We start from the raw sequence: 19,230 nt of genomic DNA, 5'->3' as shown, positions 1-19,230 counted from the left end.
TGGTGGCACATGCTTCCTGCTAGCATACGCCATCAAAACACGATATTGAGGAAGCGAAAAAGGGAGCGGATTTGATCCGGGTTGTAAAAGAAAAAAAAAAAAAAAAAACGAAATCACTCCGGATCAGGAATTTATTTTTATTTTATTTTTTGTTTTTTTTCCTCTTCACATACGAACGTTTACGCGTTCACCGATATCCGTTCTTCATTGGACAATCCAGCGGGGAAATAAAAAATAAAAAATAAATAAAAAGGAAGGGATTGAGGGAAAATTGAAAGGCCGAGGAATCCATCGTGCATACATCCCAATGGTTGAAATTACCCCTTTTGGTTTGGCATTCCGTGCACGTCATCAACGCGACTCGCATTGAAAAAAATGTCAGCATAAAGCGTGCGCCGTTTCAAACAATCGGTCGTCCGTTTTTTTTTTGTTTTTGTTCCATGTCATCAAGCAGGCGGATGCGTGAAAAGCCTCCCCCCTCCCAAAAAAAAAAAAAAAATAAATAAACCAATCGATTAATGGCACTATTTTATTTGTTTTTACGCTTAAAAGCAGATGAGTGTGCGTCTGTTTTGAATTCAATCCCGAATCACGGTGCGCATTTACCGCAAACAGAAAGCTGATGATGTGGTCAAACAGAATGTCAAACTCAACCCTCCTCCCTTTCCATTTCTCTCTGTGCTTTACTACACATGTGAAGTTTTGCAAATTGTCCTAACTGTCAAGTTGTTTTGTTTGCATCAGGAAGAAAAAAAAAAAAAAAATAAAATAAAATAATTGAAAAAAGGCAAAGTGCTGGCTGACGTGAAGATATAGACCGAGATCTATATAGAGACTTGACTCGATGTCTTCGCCACCCCAAAAGCAAATGACGATGCCGATGCTCTCGCACAGCAATTCGCTAATGGACGAAGACGCTGGCATCATGTCGGAGGCCGAGACCTCGGCAACGGGATTTCGGCGCGGCTCGAAGCAGCGCGCATCGCTGCCCGTCGTACGCACGCCGTCAAAGACGCTGGAACGCCCATTAGGTGAGAGATTCCACCTTCTATTTTATTTTGTTTTTATTTATTTTCAAGACTCACCTCGCAGCAGTGCACACTGTGTTGTACCACCATCTTCGATTAAAGGGGGGGGGGGGAATAGAAGTACAAAAAAAAAAAAAAAAAACTGGGGAGCGTGTGCCGCCTCACGGGAGACTTACGGAGAGGCCGAGCACATAGACGCTAGATAGTTATACATCACGAGCGGCACACACGGCTTTATCGATTCTCACGTCCAGCGTTCATTTTTTTTCTCCCTTTTTTGCGAGGGTGTGTGTGTGTGTGTGTGTGTGTGTGTGTGTCTGTTGGTTTGTTTATTAAGTCGTCGCTGAATGTAATGTTAAAGAACAACGAGCTCGCAGACGGGGGTGTGCGGATGGAGGAGGAAACTTTGCTCGCAAAAAGCTTTGCCAATCCGAACGGTGTGTGTGCGCTTTTGTTTTTAGTTTTGTTTTTAAGAGCTAAGTGAGCTAATAACATGACTGCTATCGTCAAGTATAAACACACACGTACTCTACGTATACATATATAGATAGCCTTACATGTACTGTACATTGTGTGTAATGCTATGGCGTAACTTGAAACCACGCGCCATCGATTCGTGCATCGACCGGATCGCTTATACTTCGTTACATGTAGCCATATCAATAGACGCAAAGCTAATCATCTTTTACTTTAATCATCGTTTGGTGCCTCGTGTGTACACGATGGGATTGAATTTCTATTTAAAGATCAAACGTACGTTATCAAAAAAAAAAAAAAAAAAACGGTTGGCTCAAGAAAAAAAAGGCTTTTTTTTTTCAATGGCGTAAGCGTTTTTGCCAAGACGTAACGTTCGTTTTGGTGACGTGTTATGTTTGGATGTACGTCTGCTGATTGAGTGCTCACACAAAAGAAGAAGAAAAAAAAAAATAAGTTGTTTCCGGATTCAATGAGAAAAACATTCACGTAACGGGTCAATATTTGTAAACTCATTTCGTGCTGGAACGAGTGTAAACGTATTTTAGAATGGTGCGCTGTTGCGTAGGTTACACACTTACGAGAAATGGCATACGGCATATACGTGAAACTGGCAAATTGATTGTTGAAATTTTAAAAATTCTATCGTTCTACCCCACTGGGACATAAATTTTTCATTCACAACGTTGAGCAATCGACAAAGAAAAAAAAACACACATCTAAATGTCTGTCTGTATTGAATAAAACAACGCGTGATTACGTTGTGTCATTTTCAAATCATATTTTAATGCTCTTAAAAAATCGATTAACATCGAACTATGTGGCACATGTTTTATTGAATGCGTAATAGGTTCGTGAGAATTCAAAAAAAAAAAATAAAAATAAAAATAAAAATGTCTAACAAATGTAATTAAATGTGTGGCAGGATTGGTATTTCTTCAATTCCGACACGAGACAAAGAGGGCGTTGCTGCCAAATGAAATTACGACCCTCGACACGGTTCGCGCTCTCTTCGTCAGATCTTTCGCCCGCCAGCTCAGCATGGAATACTTTGATTCGAACAACGTTCACATCTACATTCACGATCCCAATCAGGACATGTTTTACGAACTGGAAGATCTCAGGTAAGAACGTTTTTTCTCTTGTTATATTCTATAATTCCCAATTTTGCATTTAACTGCCTTTACAAATGTTTTTTTTTTTTTTTGCAATCGATTTTCGTTTGATTCGTGTAGCGCGTTGTTACACCAGAAACCCGCATAAAAGAGTATATATTATATACACCCATAGGTCTCTACTCTAATTGATTACGTCTACATCTTTAAAGAACAAAAGAAAACAAAAAAAAAAAAAAAAAATCTGAAGTTCAAAACCGAAACTAAAGTTGCGTGTCAATTAACCGGATTTTATTCATTTAAAAAAAAAAAAGAAAAGTCTGGTACAAATGAAGAATGGTTTTCTCTATTTGATCAAACGCTTGACATACATACAGTTGATCTTACGTATACATAATGTAGCTGCTGGAATTCTTAAAAAAAAAAAAAAAAAAAAAGTGGGGGGGGGGGGGGAGGAAGCAAAGTTTCCTGCGGCAAAAAGGCCAGTGTTTAAATTCCGGTAAACTATGGCTGTGTATAGTGAATAGGCTTATTTAAGTTACAACACAGTATGTGTATGCAGTTTCCCTTTTTTTTGCAGCAAGCTGTTCCATCGTTATATTTCCCTTCGCTTTTCTACACACACACACACACACACACACACACACACTTGCTTCCTGTTACAAAAACAAGAAACGTTTCCGTGATATTTTGGGGAACAACTCGTCTGTATATAAATACATACGGCAGCGCGGCGTTTTTTTTTTTTTTTTTTTTTTTTTTTTAGAAATTTCCCCCCTTTTATAAACAATCGAGTTTTTTCTTTTCGACTTGAAACTCAGAGAGCGCATAAAACATTCATATTGCACGTGCTGTTTTTAGGGATATATTCATCAAAAAACCAAAGCGACCCACGCCTACCTCTCAAAAACAGTTTGTTTTTTTTTTCATGCGGAGAGAGTGATGCGTTACGCCATGTTATGATCGGACTATATATAACTGTATATCTTACGTCACGACGAAACAAATGAAACGTTTTCTAGGGAAAAAACAAACAAAAAATAGAGAAATCGTTGAAAATGATTTTTTAGGCGCAGCCTTATACGTCAGGGCTTGCGTTTCACCTGTCCCTTAATTGACTTATACTCAGTGAGCCTATAAATGTATACGCTGCACAGAGCAATAGGTATACATCATATGTCTATTGTATCTATAGACCTTTTCGAAAAACCAATTTTTCTCTATTTATGTTTCAAGCCTTAAAAAAAAAAAAAAAAAGAAAAATTGAGAAACGAACTGCGTGTGTGTATAGCCTGTACATATATATATATATAGATATACAGTATACAGTGCAGTATATAATTGAGACGCGTGCGCAGGTGGGGGCTAAACCAAGCGGAAGCCCCCTAAGGGTTAGCGGATATAGAGACCGGAATATTCAGGGGAAGCCTTTGTCGGGCGAAAATGAGCCTTAGCAAAGATGAATTTTTGTTTCTTCTATACAGGAAGACTTAACAGTAGATAGATCCATACATTTGGCACTCCTCTTAAAAGCTTTGCTTAATTACTTTGCTCGTAGCTTGTTTTTTTTTTTGTGGGCCCACCTGAAAACCACACACGCTGTACGTTCGTGACAGCGCGTTAATGACATGTTTTTTAGAACTCAAAAAAAAAAAAAATAAAAAATAAAAACGCAAAAGAAACAAGTGGTTTCCTATGAGGCCCTTTTATTTTTTTTTATCTCTTCTGACGGCTTTGAATCGCCCTAGGTATGGTGCGTACATATATACACCTCGCGTATGTAAATGTTCAATTAAAGAAACTCTAGGAAATGATTGCAACGTTGGGGCGAAATCGATTTCGCAGTTGCCCCTCCATTACGTTTGCTGTCGCTCTCGATATATAAGCTCAATAATATATACGAGCTTCTTACAGTCAGCCTTGCTCCCCGCCACGCCCTTTGCACTGTATTTCAGAGCTTAACGCTAAGTGGATACACGTTTTTCGATTGTGTTGTCGTCCGTCGTGGGTATTCAGCAGTAGAATACTACGGGACATATCCATATTTTAAGACGAGCAAAAGTCTGTCATGGACGGCTAAAAATTCGTTGATAGCAGGTTCGGTTGCGTCTCGGGTCACGGCGGACGACGTGAAAAACATTTCCCCTTTGTCGTTTGGTTTTTTTTTTGTACACCGCAAACGGCAAATGCTTTACAGCGATGGACGTGCGTACGTACATCAAAGAAATGGTCATCCATTGCGCAGAAAAAAAAAAATAAGAAACGATTTTTCATGTTTGTATACACCGTGCACGTTGAAAAGCGAAAGCACTTGCTTGTTATTTCTAATGTAAGACTCACAGAAAAGAGCAGATAGAAATAAAAGAACATGGCAGCGGCTTCCTTTTTTTTTTAAGGCCGGGAGAAAACAGAACTAAGCACCGTGACATTTGAAATGTATTCGTTGCGTGCTACAGTCATGAACAATGTACTCGTGTACACTGTTTGCATAACATTATTCCCTTTTTTATTTATTTATTGATTTCTTTTTTTTTTTTTTTTATGGAGTTTGACTTTGACCGAGTGGGGGCAAAATATGAAAACAAAAGCAGTGGTTGACAACAGAACAATTACGTTCGAGAATGTCCACAGTTAACGACGAAGAATGTTTCTTTAAAATCTTTGATATATGTTTTGTTTTTGTCCGAATTGATTGTTGATGTGACGACAGAGATATACGAGACCGATCCATCCTGCGCCTCTTCGAGACTGACGAACTGAAGCAGCCATTCAACTTTCAGTCGGCCTTACCCCTCTCACTGTCTCAGATGTCTTTCCTTGACGACGCTGATCACGTCGACCTGGATCAGCCGTTGGATCGATGCAATCCCCGCTTAATGATAAGCTCCCCTCTATCATCGGCTACCTGGGACGAGCTGTCCTATTTTAGCGAGCCCGAGTTCGACTCAGACTATCGACCCCAACACGTTCATAAATCAAAGGTGAATTCAATTTACACAACGTGCACTGTGCCCTTAATGATTGTTTTTCTCTGTCAATGACGATGCCACGTGGAACTCCCCCGGTCTAACGTTTTTTTTTTTTTATTATTATTATTATTTTTTCTTTTGAAAATGATAAATGGTGAATAGAATAGGACAGCAAAACCAATCATTACAGGGCCCCGCAATGGTCGGCAATCAATTTCATCGATGCCCACAGCTTATGGCTCAACATCGTCCCTCAGTCAGGCACCGATCATGCAGAGAAATGGCCAGGTACATCAAACAGTTTCTTTATCTTCTCCCTTATCTACTTTTGTTTTTGTTTTTCGTTCCATAAAAGTTTTCTTGTTTGTGTATTACGAATGGCTTTATAGTTCCAGGCAAGGTCTACGTTGCATCGGTCCTATTCTACCGCAGCGGAACAGACACCGTCGCCGCTGAGAATCGATCGCAACGCCATGTCGCCTGGTGAGCGTCTCATTTCCAAAACTTTAATTATCGATGCGAACCTTTTCCTTTATTTTTTAAATTTTATTTACGTAGTGAAAAGCTTTTATTTTTTGAAGCAACTGGTTTCGATAGAAAAAAAAAAGAAATGTTTTTTTTTTTTGTTTTTTTGGAAGGCAAAACAGCCTAAGCGTAAACAACATCAATCTTCTGTCTATACGATTTGTCTGATGTTTTTATAATTGAAGTCTTCACCAACCGCTTTATCATTTGGTTGGCACGATCTTGAAACGACGCGCGTCGAATTTCTGTGGAGAAATTCTGTGGAAAATTTAAAAAAAAAAAAAAATAATTCCCGAGTTGGAATATCAAAGCAATTTAGAACGGATCTTCAAGCATGGAGTTCTATTATTTTTTGTTTGGCTGTAGCGGCGCGTGTCTTCGTTATAGTTTGAGAATAACTATAAACTACACACTATCGACATCTAAAACATCTACAGTTATAGCGTGAAAATTCTCACGTAAAAATTCGGTATTGATACAAAAAACAAAAAAAGAAGAAGAGAAGATTCGTCATGCGCAGCACGTATCAAGCAGTTGTGCCATTTCTTCGTTAAAATTCGTTGTCTGCGAACTTGTAGATGAAACTAGTTTCTCTTGACTGGGTTCGCTCTTTTGTCTTCGACTACAAAAGCCCGCCGTTAAAATTAAGAAGCAAGAATGTGATACACAAAACAAAACAAAAAAATCATATCAGCAATGCAGGTAGCGTGTAGGAAAGGTCTGCGATTCTATTCCACGTATTGACCCTCACATCCTGTGCTGGGCAAAGAGGGAAGAGAAAGAGAGATACACACACACACACACAGAGAGAGAGAAAGAGAGCTTTGAAGTGTCCATTATTATCTACCTCACGGATTGTGACTTCTTTTGCTTAAAGCACGGACAAATCTTGAAATAACGAGACACATAATAAGATAAGAGCTATAGGGCAAAAGAAGAGGGAAAAAAAAAAACAGACTAAAAATACGTGCTAACACGCGTTTCCTGCAGAACCCCAGCTATCAATCAGATCTCGTCGAGTAATCTTGTGAAAATACGTTTTCTATCCACACAAAAGCAGTACCCTCCGTGAGTTGAAGTAGCAGAACGCATTTCGAGTGTTCCAGCTTTGACGTAAAAACATGGAATTTAATTCACATGTGAACGAGACACGACGTACCTAATTACATGTGTATTGTTTGTTTAATTTAAACTTCTCGTTCATTTTTTTTGTTTTTTTTTTTACTTCATATCAAATAGTTATGGATTATGCGGCCAACGTGAACAACGATCAACCTGCAAGATGGAAAGATCACGGAGTCGAGGTTGTGCATGGCTTCTTTCCTTGCCCGCCTCAGGCGTTACCACCGCAAGTGCCACCGCGTCCGCCGGAACGATCGTTCCACAATTACGGCACTTCGTCGAATAACCTTAAACCGAATTACGGAGTGCCGTCTTCTTCGGTGACTCTCGCAAGGTATTTTGCCCGTTCTCTCTATATATATTTCATGTTGTTCACGTCCATCATTAATCTCGCATTCATTCACGTTCAAGTATAATAACATGGCATGCATCAATAAGCCAATTGATCCGGCCTGGCTCGTGTGTAAGATGAGTCCATCCAGGACCCTCTCTCTGTGTATATTTATACATACATACATATATTTCTGGTCAAATATAGATCCCTACAGTATATAGCTAAGGGGAAAGTTGTATAAGAAAAATCAATTAGATTTGTAACCCATGTGACCTTTAGGAACTTCGTGGTTTCCTGCGCAGTGAATAGAATCATTCACGTAAATCGAGGAGGGAAGAAAAAGTGAATTCAAATCGATAGGTTGTACTTAAAAAAAAGGGAGGGACTTTTGCATTACCCGAGTAAACGATTTGTAATGAACAGTTACAAATAAGGTAAGGAAAACAAGATGGCTACGTTTAAGACACACTGGCGCCGTAGAGAACATTGTTCATGAAAATATACTGACACAGAGGACATTTGAAATATGTTGTCAGTTCAAAATGAAGGGAAATATCCTTTTTGATGTGTTAGGTTTTGACACTGTCCAGGAACTATGTACGGCGTTCGAACGGCGCATGCTGTTGGGATCAATAATTTCACGTCCGGCTTCAAACCATAAATGTCACCTGTCGTTTCATTGTGTACAATGGCAAAAGGAGGGAAAACCTTTTATTCGGCCTCCTTGGACCAGTGCAATTCAATTTGACTGTATAGGACTGTAGAGCTTGAAATGAGATTACGCAATCGATATGCGCCTCGTTGCCAAATTAGACGTTCAACTTTGCCTTTGTGTATCAAAAGTCATCACAAAATATCTACGTAGAGGAGGGTGGGCGCAATTGGAACACGCGGCAATTGAAACAAAAATTCTACCACTTAAAGTACGTAAGAGATTTGGTTTAAAAAATTTGAACTAACGGGAATTAGGGTTCTACATTTTTAGAAAAAATTGGAGGCTTTAGAATTTAAAAGTTTTCGAATTATCCCAGAAAATTGTTTTTTGGCTGTCCATTTGTTGTTTTTTTGCAGACAATTTTTTCGTTTTCACACTGAAAACGATGGAGAAAATCATTAAAAAAAGGTCTCCAATCATTCGTCATTCATTAAGCTATAAGTTGATCACATTAATTTTTTTCTAGCTTAACTTTATCACCTATAAAAATTAAAACTCCGAGAAGACCCATGGTCGGAGCAATTGGAACACCTTGTTCCAATTGCGACCCTTCCGTATGCGCGTCTCCTTTACTGTAGTCTGGCAACGGTGTTCCCTACGCAGCGTATTAGCAGAGCTCTTTTTTCAATTATTGTTTATTTTGTATTTTATTTCGTCTGCTGGGTGGCTGGCATTTATCGTCTGCCACAATGTTTTGTGCTTTTATTTACAACGTTGACGAAAGAAATTAAATTTTAAAAATTAAATTAAGGACATTAACAACAATTATGATGTAAGGCCGGACATGCAATATTCGATTATAAAAATTTGATCTCCATACTATTAACCGTTCTTTGGATTACTAACGGTGTTCAGAACCTAATTCAGAAAACTACTAAAATTAATTAAATAATATTTATTTACTATAGAAACTTATAAAACATCTTAAAAAATAAAGATTAAAATTCTCTATATTACTGTAAAAAATTCATCAAAATACGTATCCCAGATTCTGAGATATCGTCATTTTAGTTTTTTCGTAAAACCGGGAGCTCTCTTATGGGAAAACCCACGTTTCAACTGCCCAGACGCCCTGTTTCAATTGCCGAGTAGAATTGGCAATTGAAACAACTTGGGGTACCTCCGGTTTTTTACTCATAGCACACATTAAACTTTGCCGAACCCACCCAAAAAAAAATACGGTTATGTAGCTGACATAACTGGCTACAAATCTATATATTTTTTACTTTACTTGGACGATTTTTGTAATCGTACGGAACAAAAATAAGTTTTGTGTTCCAACCACGCCCACCCTCCCCTATATATAGTTTTCCTGTGATGCATTTTTTGTTTTGTTTTTTGAATTTTGCTATTCATGCTTCTATTGTTGAGTTAACAAGTCGGAAAGCTCCAGTCTTGTGTGCATTGCGCATCGCCGTTAGGCAGAAAGCGATTTCTCACGTGCCATTTTCCCACGTTCACATGATTTGAATTTGAGGACGTTTAAAAGTCTACCCGTTAAAGTCAAAGCTTTGGATTTTTTTTTTTCTGTTAACAGACGATCGATCATCCTAATTTATGATTGTTGATGGTTAGCTAAACATAATTTGACAATGAATTTGGATAATATTTCGACAGCAACGCGATCGTTGGTCCTGCACTGAGCAGATCGCCCGTCTTTGGCAATGGCTTCGGTGACTTTCGTAACTCACAGTCATCACTCTTCCAGGGTAATGCCAGTGATCCGAATTTAGTGGACGAACAGACCAGGTGAAAAAAAAAAAAAAAAAAAATACCCAGCATTTAAAAAAATTTTAGCAAAAAATGATGTCCACTAAATCAGGATGAATAAAATCGATTTTTGTGCTTTCAAAGGATACGGATGGAACAAGTGGAACGGAAATTGGCAAGCCTTACGGGTTTGGTTCAGACTGCGTTGACCAGCGCTGTCGGTGTTCACGTGCAGTTGCCTGACGACGATCTGAATGGCGACGCGAACAACGCCGTTCTTCGCATTCCTCCACCAGAAGCAGGTAAAGAAATACATTTTTTTAAAATTTTTTTATACGTCACGTAGAGAACAATGTCCGTGTTTCTAGTATCGTTTTTTAAAAAAATGTGAAGACGTAGAAATATTTCGGTTAAAAAAACGAAATATTTCCCATACCGCATGATGTTTAATATTCTAACGTGAAATTGTTCTGTAACAAATACTTTAGACGTAGGTTCTTCTCACCATCTAACTGTCAAAACCCCCAGGCTGGGACTTGGAAAATGTAAAGGTATGATATCATTTTATCACAGTCTCCCTCGTTAGTCTTCACATAATATAGCCCCCCCCCCAAAAAAAAAAAAAAAAAATTACCATACCCATTTCATATTTTTGGCCTTTATTGCGTCCTCCATTGTATTACGTCCCTAGCATCAAGTGCTGCATTTTCTATAGTACAAAGTGAGAGGCACCCCACCAGACTAAAATCTATGCCACCATTTTCTCGGTTCCGAAATTCTTTGGGGGGGGGGGGGGGGGGGGGATCCATTGTCTAAATAAAATTTCATTGTGGAGTTGTCGGATGAATAAAATCCAACCTTTTCTTTTTGAAACAAACTGCACCAAGAGACGAACCACTTCATAATTGCTCTCTATCTCAAACGTGAGATTGAGTTAGCTTTCTCGAGCCAACATTTATATGGTATACACTCGTCCGGCGTGCTATGTGTGTATAGAATAGGTTGGAAAAAAAAACTTTATATTGCGCGCGATGATTTATACGAATGAGTGAATATTGTATTGTTCTAACCAATTTTTACCCGGTGATTTCTGTGAACTATATATGTATATAGAAAAGTGCGTGTCGTTTGAGAAGTCAGTGTCTTTCTGCGACGACCCTATCGAGTTGCCTGAAGGCAAACATTCGCCACAGCCCACAGGTATTTATGTAGTTCCTTCTGACTTCCTTGTATCGTTTTTTGTGTTGGAACGATTTAGTTAAACAGTTTCTAGTTCTATATGCCAACCGCTGCTATTTCCCAACGTCACGATTGCGTAAAAGAACGAAATTTCGAAGAACCGCTGCGTTACTCGTCATGTGTGCGCTACAGTCGAAGCTGATTGGGCGATTGTAAATAACTTAACGACATGGCAGCCTAGTCCATGTTTTAGTGTATAATCCTACTTTCGTAACGCAACATTAATAAATGATTTTCCCGCAAAAGCCCCGACAGAGACAAGACGACTTTAGCGCTCAGCATCTTAGCAAAGACTCGTCACTTTAATGTCACGCAAACTTTTCGTGACATTTCCCCCTATCGATCGGAGTCTACCAAACGCAGAAAAAAAAAAGGTGGGGGAGAGGGGCTGATATTTAGTTGCAAGTGCAACATAGTTTTATTAGTCGGCTCAACGTCTGCCCTTTTCAGAAATAATAATTTAGCATTTATTCGATTTGAAACGTTTACAATTTATCATTAGATCAACACTATCGTTTACCCGTTCTATTCACGCAGTTGAATAGAACGTTGTTGATTTAAAGTTCAATCCAAATTTAAGCTATCGTCGTAGAGATTTAGAAGTGTATAGAAGATAATGGCTCACTTACTTATGTCAACAATGAGAAGGTAGGCGTTGCTGGAAAAAAGCCGAGAATGGCTTCAGTGGACAGGCACTTATTCGAAATGCATGCCAAATCAATGGAATGATACTGCTCACGTTTTTCGTAGAAATATTTTAGATATAGTGCACATCGTTTATTAGAACGTTCGCTACAACGCGTGCAACTACTCGCTATGTTTAACCGTTTGTTGTGATTGATTGCCATTTAGAAAGTAAACCAACTAAGCCAGCCATCAAGTCGTCCACTTTGCCGAGAGCTTCTTCCCAAGGTACGGAGAACTATCCGCGTAAAGAGCTTTGCAATCAACTCTTATATTCGAGAACATTTAATCAAAGTCTGTTTTTGTTTTTGTTTTGCTTCCCTACGACAGTGTCTGTGTACAAAGGAGATTCAGGTATGCGACTGAAAGACAAAAATTAATAAATCAAAGAAGAAGAGTGCAAAATAGTTAATTGCATTATTGCCCAGATTGGCTCGGCAGCGTGGAAACGTACACTCAGCTGCGGCTGTTGCAGAAAAACGCGAAGGAGCTGCGATCGGAGATGCGAAGCCTACGTCGATTGAGCCAGGCCCAGTTGTCAGCTGTGAAGGAAGCCGTTAAAGATACGATACAGATCATGAAAAAAACGTTCTTAGAAAATAGTGACGTCATCACCAACGCACTGTGCGATGCCGAATCGTCCGCCATCGAAACGACACTGAGGAACGTCCACCGACAGGAAAGCGTTTACCAAAACGAAATGAAACAACTCGAGACGGACTTGAGGTAATGAAGAACGTTTGACTCTTCGACAGATTAGATCAACTACAGAGACTTCATAATCAAGCTGATGATTTAATTCTTCTTTCGTTCATTTTTTTAGCGAATTGGAAACGTCGGTTGAAAGCTTAAGAAGTCACGTCATCAATAAAAAGACCAGAGTAAGCATGGCCGACGTGGAAAAGCTCGCCAACTTACTCAGCCGATCCAGGTGACTTTGTTTATTGATGTTTTCACACACATGTCTATGTGCTTCATCTATTTTGTACCACGAAAATCGGATTTCGATGGCATTTTGAATGATTTTCTTGGTTGTTTCCAGCAAATCGGTCGACCAATTGAAAACTCAATTTCCTGCCTTGGAAGAGTCCATCAAATGTGCTCTAACTTACCAATCGGAACAACAAGCTGGCGATGCTCAGTAAGTGCAAGTCCATAAAGCTCAGCGAAAGATTAGCAAATAAAAACAACTGCACTACAGATAGATAATAATGAACGAGTGAGCAAATACCAAGAATCGTGCATAGGGATTTCGTATTGCAGTGGCACAAAAACAAAGACCTTATCCATTGTTTAGCATCAATCGTGAGAAAAGCAACTCATCGTAAATTACGTTCAATGGCAAGCGAGAATAGCACGCATTTCGTCTCGTTAACTTTTGGTGCTTCTAATTATTCAGGAAATTTTTGTTATTGTATACCTCACTTTTTCTTAAGTTGATTGGGCATCCATAGTCCATACTATCCCAATGGTTTAACAACTAATGGGATATTGAAATGGCACAGTCTGTGCTATACGATTTGTAAAATTTGAGCAAACGGTAGTTTGACATCTTTTTTGACGTTGCTGTTGTTTTTGTACTGAAATAGATTTCTCAAAGAGACGCCCAATAAGCTGGAGAATACCATCGGACGCTGCAAAAAATTAACGAGTACTTTAGTTACTTTGAGGAGGTAAGCAGAACACGTGACGTGTAACAATGTTGCCAGGTTTAACTAGTCTAGTTAAGAGCTCTTCTTCTGTCTAGTAGGCCTACTTACGTTTGCATATAATGTGAAATAGATTTGCCATATCTAAATGAAACGTGCATGAACTATTTGATTTTCCATAAGGTTGGCATCGGTGCAAGAACAGCGACAACCACAAAACTCAGAAAAATCGTCTGCACCCAAGAGGTATAGTACTCCAGAGGAACGCAAACAACAGTTGAAAAATAACAATTTTGATTTCAACCAGCAATTACACCCCGTCTGTGACAGTTGATCCGCCCTCCAGTCTAATTCACAATCCTCCGCAACAGGTAAAAGCTTGCATTTTACAAATAATCGATCGCCAACCATATACCGACGAAAAAACTTATCGCTGGCTCGGTGAACGTTTTGAATCGTCATCTTTGGTTGTTTGTTTTTTTTTGGAGGAGAGGGATAACGTCACCTGTTGGGATGATGTACAAATGCCGTTGATTCATTTAGCTCACGTTCTGTAGTGGGTAGATGTATAGGCAATCTGTGTTCTGCTCCGAATTGATCGTTTGATTTAAAAGCTAAAACTTATTAGAATAGAACTACTCTGTCGTGCTCGTTATGTGTTTAGCATCGTAAAACCCAAAAGCTTGCTCTAGCCGAAATGCAGTTTGACTTGCCACCAATCGTCCTAATGTGCTGTAGTGAATGCTGCATAGCGAGCCTGTCTTCCAGGTAGACTAACAACAAAAAACCATGGAACGGTTTGGCTTCGTGCACGTTAGATAATGGAGTGTTGGCGATCAAACTGATTGAGCTACCCGTTGCCTAGTGCATCCAGTGAGCAAGAGAACACCATGCCAAGAAGTTTGACACACACACAAAAAAAAGGACTTCTCTAAATTTGTCTTCATGACTCAAATCTGGAGCAGCAAATGGTTGGGTTGAATCAAAAGAATGTCGTACGTTTTCGTTTTGGACTCGATCAGGGTTAGATTTTAAAGATGACTGAATTCGGCAACAATGGCCGTCACGTTGCACCCTCACGTAGATACCAGCACGTAGATGGTGCAGTTGCACGTTTACTCTCATGGCTTCCTGGGCATTTCTTAGACACTGCACACAAGGTCGATTCGCAGAAAGGACAATTGAAAAGCTGATTCCGAAATTTGAATGAATAATTAGAAGTTAGCTCCTAATATTGCATCGTGAAAGATGAGCTCATTTTCGATCCTTTAAAGACAGAATTTGTTTTCATTTTCTGCAACATAGTTTTCCAGATTGGGGAGCACAGTACGCAGCACTTTCTATTGTATTTCACTTGGCAGCTTGAGTACCGGTTTATCATGACTAGGTCTTTCTCTATAGTCTGTTGATGTATCAATTGATGTTTGACTTCCTTCCCTGTCTCTCTCTCTCTCTCTCTCTCTCTCTCTCTCTCTCTCTCTCTCTCGTTCACTAGCGAAACAGAAAGCAGTGGATGTCAAGCTCGCACTTCCGTGAGACCGTCAGCGTGACTACTGCCGAGTAAAGAAATCTACCATAATCTATTTCAGTGTTTACGCATTTGAAATTCTTTTTTTTTCCTCTCTCTCTCTCTCTCTTTTTTCCGTCGATATTCTTCCATTTTTCCTTCTTGGGAGTACATTGCCCTTTTCATTCCTTTTGTAATTATGTGTAAATAATCGCTTATTATACGTGAGCGTTTACGTCGTATCTTCCCAAACGATCTGCAGACCATCTGTGCATTTGTTCTAAGCGTTGTTCATTTCTGACTATATACGCAGCAGCCTTTTTCCCCGCAGTCGCTGCCCTCTTGATGTATTTAAATTTTACCCCTTATCGTTTTTTTTACAACCTGGTATTTGATATATGCACATTTTTTTGTTTAAACCACCAGGATTTTTTTCTTTTCTCTTCTACCCAATCGATGATTTTACTTTTAAAGGATGTAGATTCACGTTCCCAGAGAGACGTGCATGTTGCCTCAAGGCATTTTTCCATACATCCGTACGCATTTGAATTATTTGAAAATTATTATATGCCTACATGGACATTCAGAGTATCAGTTGCCATCGTGACCATTCGTAGGCACTCTGATTCTTTACCACCAAACCCCAACTTTTCCCACCTTCCGCCCTGTTTTCCTGTGTATACGATGTTGGCAGAAAAGTGATTTTACACGTCGGGGACGCCCAATACCTATACCGAAATCCCTGGTTTACACTAAGGGGATTGCGTTCCCTCACCGGATATAGATTTATTCTAATACGGTTGTTGGCTTTACCGATTTTTTCCGGCAGCATGTTGGTCCTTCCTCGCATGCCCGCCCTGCGTTTCTTTCGGCGATTAACATTTGCTTGTGTTGTGCATACCATTTTGTCTTCCTCTACTCTGGTAGTTTTCGATTGCTACGCTTTTGCATCGACTCTTTTAAGTGTTTAAATGTTCTCAAATTTGATGTCTTTTCGCATCCGTTGGAACTCGTTGCTTCGAGTAGAACTTCTACCGTCTCATTTGTTTTGTTTTCTCATTCAGGGAAACTCGCTGTACGAAAACGATCAGCAATCCGACTGCAACCATGCCTTTGCTGCTGCACACGAGCTACATCCAACCAATGGTGCCGACGTCTCCGAGCCTGGGATCATCGACAGCTCCAGTAGGAATGGCTCTCGGCCCGTTCACCAGTGTGGTGATCAATCGCAACGAACAGAGCCACGATCTTCCAACGCACTCGACACTTTACTAGACGAATTGAAGCACTATTCGGAGACCAACAGACCAGTAAGAACAGCACAATTCAAACATCAAGGTCTTTTCATAAAATAAAAAAAAATTAAAAAATTAATGAAACAGGATATGGAAATGCCGCAAAGTTTCACTGCCAAATCCGGATCTGCGCAACGTGCACAACCGCCTCTTCCCGCGCCCTCAACGCAACCCGTTTTATTATCGAATTTATCCACATCAAAGCCCTATGCTGAATCTCCCGTTGATAGCGTGGTCTCCAATGCTATTGGCAGTGCGGCGACAGTCGGCCGTCGCAGAGCGCCACCTCCACCTCCGCCGCGAACATCCTCTCGATCACCTCTCGCTTCGCCTCTTCGAAGCCACCCGAATTTCCAAGCGCGGCCTCTGCCTAATTTGCCTTCGGCCGCAGAGACTAATCACTTCACTATGCCTTTGGTCATGAAAGTGGCACCCATGTCACCCCAATCTGCGCTGGTTTCTAATTGCCGTCAGGCGCGAACCACTCCACCCACTTCGAACGACTCGAGAACCCTTGGTGTCGGCAACGACGCGAGAAAAATCAATACCGCTAGGATTTTCATTTCGACGCCAAGCAGCGACCAACTGGTTGGTGCTCAAGATGGCCAACCTCTACGTCCTGGTAGCGCATCGTCTTCTAATTTTATGGGTTCGAGACGTACGAGCCAAGTTGACAGCAGCGGTAAGATGCTTAATTTCTCCTGGTTTTTTGAATAATTAATCGTTTTCGGCATTTGACGCGTAATTTCTCTTTGACAGTGATGGCCACTGTTATTGAAAGTGGGGTTTCGGCGGCTGGTTCTCCTAAAAGGGACCACCTGGAATCGCGGCACCAAGAACTATTGAAAACGCAAAAACACTTGCAAGAACAATACGATCGGTTGCAAAGGATTCACGGCACCCAGTTGCTACCTGTTGCCCTTGGTGTTGGTGGTGAAGCTGCACAGTCGTCACAGCAGAGTCCCACATTAGTAGTGGCTGAACAAGCCACTAACGCCCCCGACCGTCGATCTAATGGCCCGTCGACAGGAACTCTTGATTCGGCAGCGGGTCAGAACGATCATCCGCAAAGCGTTGAGAATCGAGAGACGGAAAAGGCCAGCCCGGCTAATGGGATTAGCAGCAATGACAGCCAGTCGTCAGGTCATTCGAGTGGCAAAATCGAGCAATCAGCATTGGCGGCGATGAATCCCGATGGCGACAAAAGCAGAGAATCCATTTTTATTTCACTTTTACTAGAGAACGCCCATGAAACTGACATTTTATGATGCAACAGACTTCAAAAAAAAAAAAGATGGAACAAGTAATAAAAAAGTAAATCAAAGTAAAAAAATAGAAGCAGACAAAGAAAACAAACAAAAATCAATAGAACTTTGCTCACTTTTCTTTTTCTTTTTGAATTTTGAACACGTTGTAATGAACCCTGCACTGAACTGCCATTCATCGGGTGCGGCGGGCCGCCGAAGGGGCGACTGTCAATACAAATTTAATTATTTTATAAATAATACGAAATCTCCTTGGAGGCCTAAAAATCGATGCCATCGTATGTTACTCTTATTTCTTCAAAAGAAAAAGGCTGATCCGCCCTTCCCTTCGATGTCCTGCCGCTTTGGATTACCTGTGATGCGTTTGCATTATGTGTTTGTAGGTCCTATCCCCGATTCAGTTAGTGTGTAGCCCTGTGTGATCTGAATAACTCAGAAAGGGAGAAAAAAATGCTTTCACAATGCTTTTATAAGAGATGATAGAAGTTCCGTGACTTGCTTCAATACCAATTTGTACTTTGCACTTACAGTCGATGAGACCAACCATTTGTTTCTAAAGTCGTCGCATGGCACTGTTGGTCTTCTCAAAAAAAAATCTTACTTCAAAATATATACACTCACCCATTTTTTGAAACAACTTATACAATTTTTTTATTCTCGAATTTTATTCAAACATTTCTGTCTTGGCCTCATCGAATTTTTCCTTGTTTAAATAAAGAAATAAACTGTATAAATTACGTCGAACAGAATTCTTGAGGTTATTCTTCACTTTCCTGATTGAACCGTACGTTTTAAGATTGATTTGATTGTGAGTAAATCGCAGGACTGCTGTTGAAGAGCACAGTTTTGAATCCTACATAAAATACGAATTTTAATAGAAAGAGATACCCAATTATCCACAGTCTCAATGACATTATGACGACTTACCCGCAAATGATGGCAACGTGGCGTTTGTCATTTAGAACGAAAGTAAACCAGTCTTTGAGGAGACTAGAGAATTCTGTCGTACTCAAAAAAAGAAATGTTACGGACAAACACTGGGAGAAAGTGGAGAACTGTGCAAGTATGGCAATCCGTTTAACACCCCCAAAAAATATCGGCCTTTTTTCTGTTTTACTGCTATCCTCATCTACAGCAGATTTCTAGTTAATTCTCTACATACACTCACCGAATATTTCAGCTGCATCGCGCTAGCGCTGTAGCGTACTGGCGCGCTAGCATCGCGTCAAATATTCCGTGTATTTCTAAAACGATTAACTTAATGGAAAAGGTAGCAATTTTCTCGAAATCAGCATTCATTTTTGAGTATATCCTATAATATTCAACCAATTCCTATGACTGTCAATTTTTACAGAAAAAAATTTTAAGCCCGACTAAATAAGCCCGACTTTCCTCGGTCGGGCAAAAAGTGACACTAATCGGAATTGGTTGAATATCACAGGGTGTACTCAAAATTGGATGCTGATTCCGGAAAAATAGCTATTTTTTTCATTAAGTTAACCGTTTTTTAAATAAACCGAATATTTGAAGCAATGCTAGCGCGCCAGTACGCTACAGCGCTAGCGCTGATGCAGGATAAATATTCGGTGAGTATATGTA

General features: G+C 40.0%; 2 protein-coding genes across 4 annotated transcripts in view; both read left to right on the top strand.

Annotated features, from left to right (window-relative positions):
• LOC130700657 (superoxide dismutase [Mn], mitochondrial-like) overlaps positions 1 to 19,230 on the top strand; it is a 69,148-nt gene that overhangs the window by 48,087 nt on the left and 1,831 nt on the right. The gene's annotated exons all lie outside the window — the stretch shown is intronic.
• LOC130700638 (coiled-coil domain-containing protein AGAP005037-like) lies at positions 830 to 18,314 on the top strand. 3 transcript variants are annotated; one of them, XM_057522612.2, is made up of 21 exons: positions 830 to 1,031; positions 2,428 to 2,626; positions 5,328 to 5,598; positions 5,749 to 5,874; positions 5,976 to 6,069; positions 7,351 to 7,567; positions 9,900 to 10,031; positions 10,137 to 10,294; positions 10,481 to 10,543; positions 11,106 to 11,192; positions 12,084 to 12,143; positions 12,246 to 12,269; positions 12,344 to 12,641; positions 12,739 to 12,846; positions 12,958 to 13,056; positions 13,505 to 13,588; positions 13,748 to 13,810; positions 13,872 to 13,935; positions 16,136 to 16,381; positions 16,454 to 17,048; positions 17,126 to 18,314. In XM_057522612.2, the coding sequence occupies exons 1-21, from the start codon at positions 845 to 847 to the stop codon at positions 17,632 to 17,634; spliced, it is 3,684 nt and encodes a 1,227-aa protein (XP_057378595.1). In that variant the 5' UTR covers positions 830 to 844; the 3' UTR covers positions 17,635 to 18,314. The 3 variants fall into 3 exon arrangements, with proteins under 3 accessions (XP_057378595.1, XP_057378597.1, XP_057378598.1); XM_057522615.2 differs by lacking the exons at positions 830 to 1,031; positions 2,428 to 2,626 and having other exon boundaries at positions 5,459 to 5,598; positions 5,754 to 5,874; positions 17,126 to 18,313; XM_057522614.2 differs by lacking the exons at positions 10,481 to 10,543; positions 11,106 to 11,192; positions 12,084 to 12,143.

This window comes from Daphnia carinata, chromosome 9 (genome assembly GCF_022539665.2).
Source record: "Daphnia carinata strain CSIRO-1 chromosome 9, CSIRO_AGI_Dcar_HiC_V3, whole genome shotgun sequence".
NCBI lineage: Eukaryota > Metazoa > Arthropoda > Branchiopoda > Diplostraca > Daphniidae > Daphnia > Daphnia carinata.
Note: the sequence above shows the minus strand (reverse complement) of the source record. Positions and strands in the feature narration are given on the sequence as shown.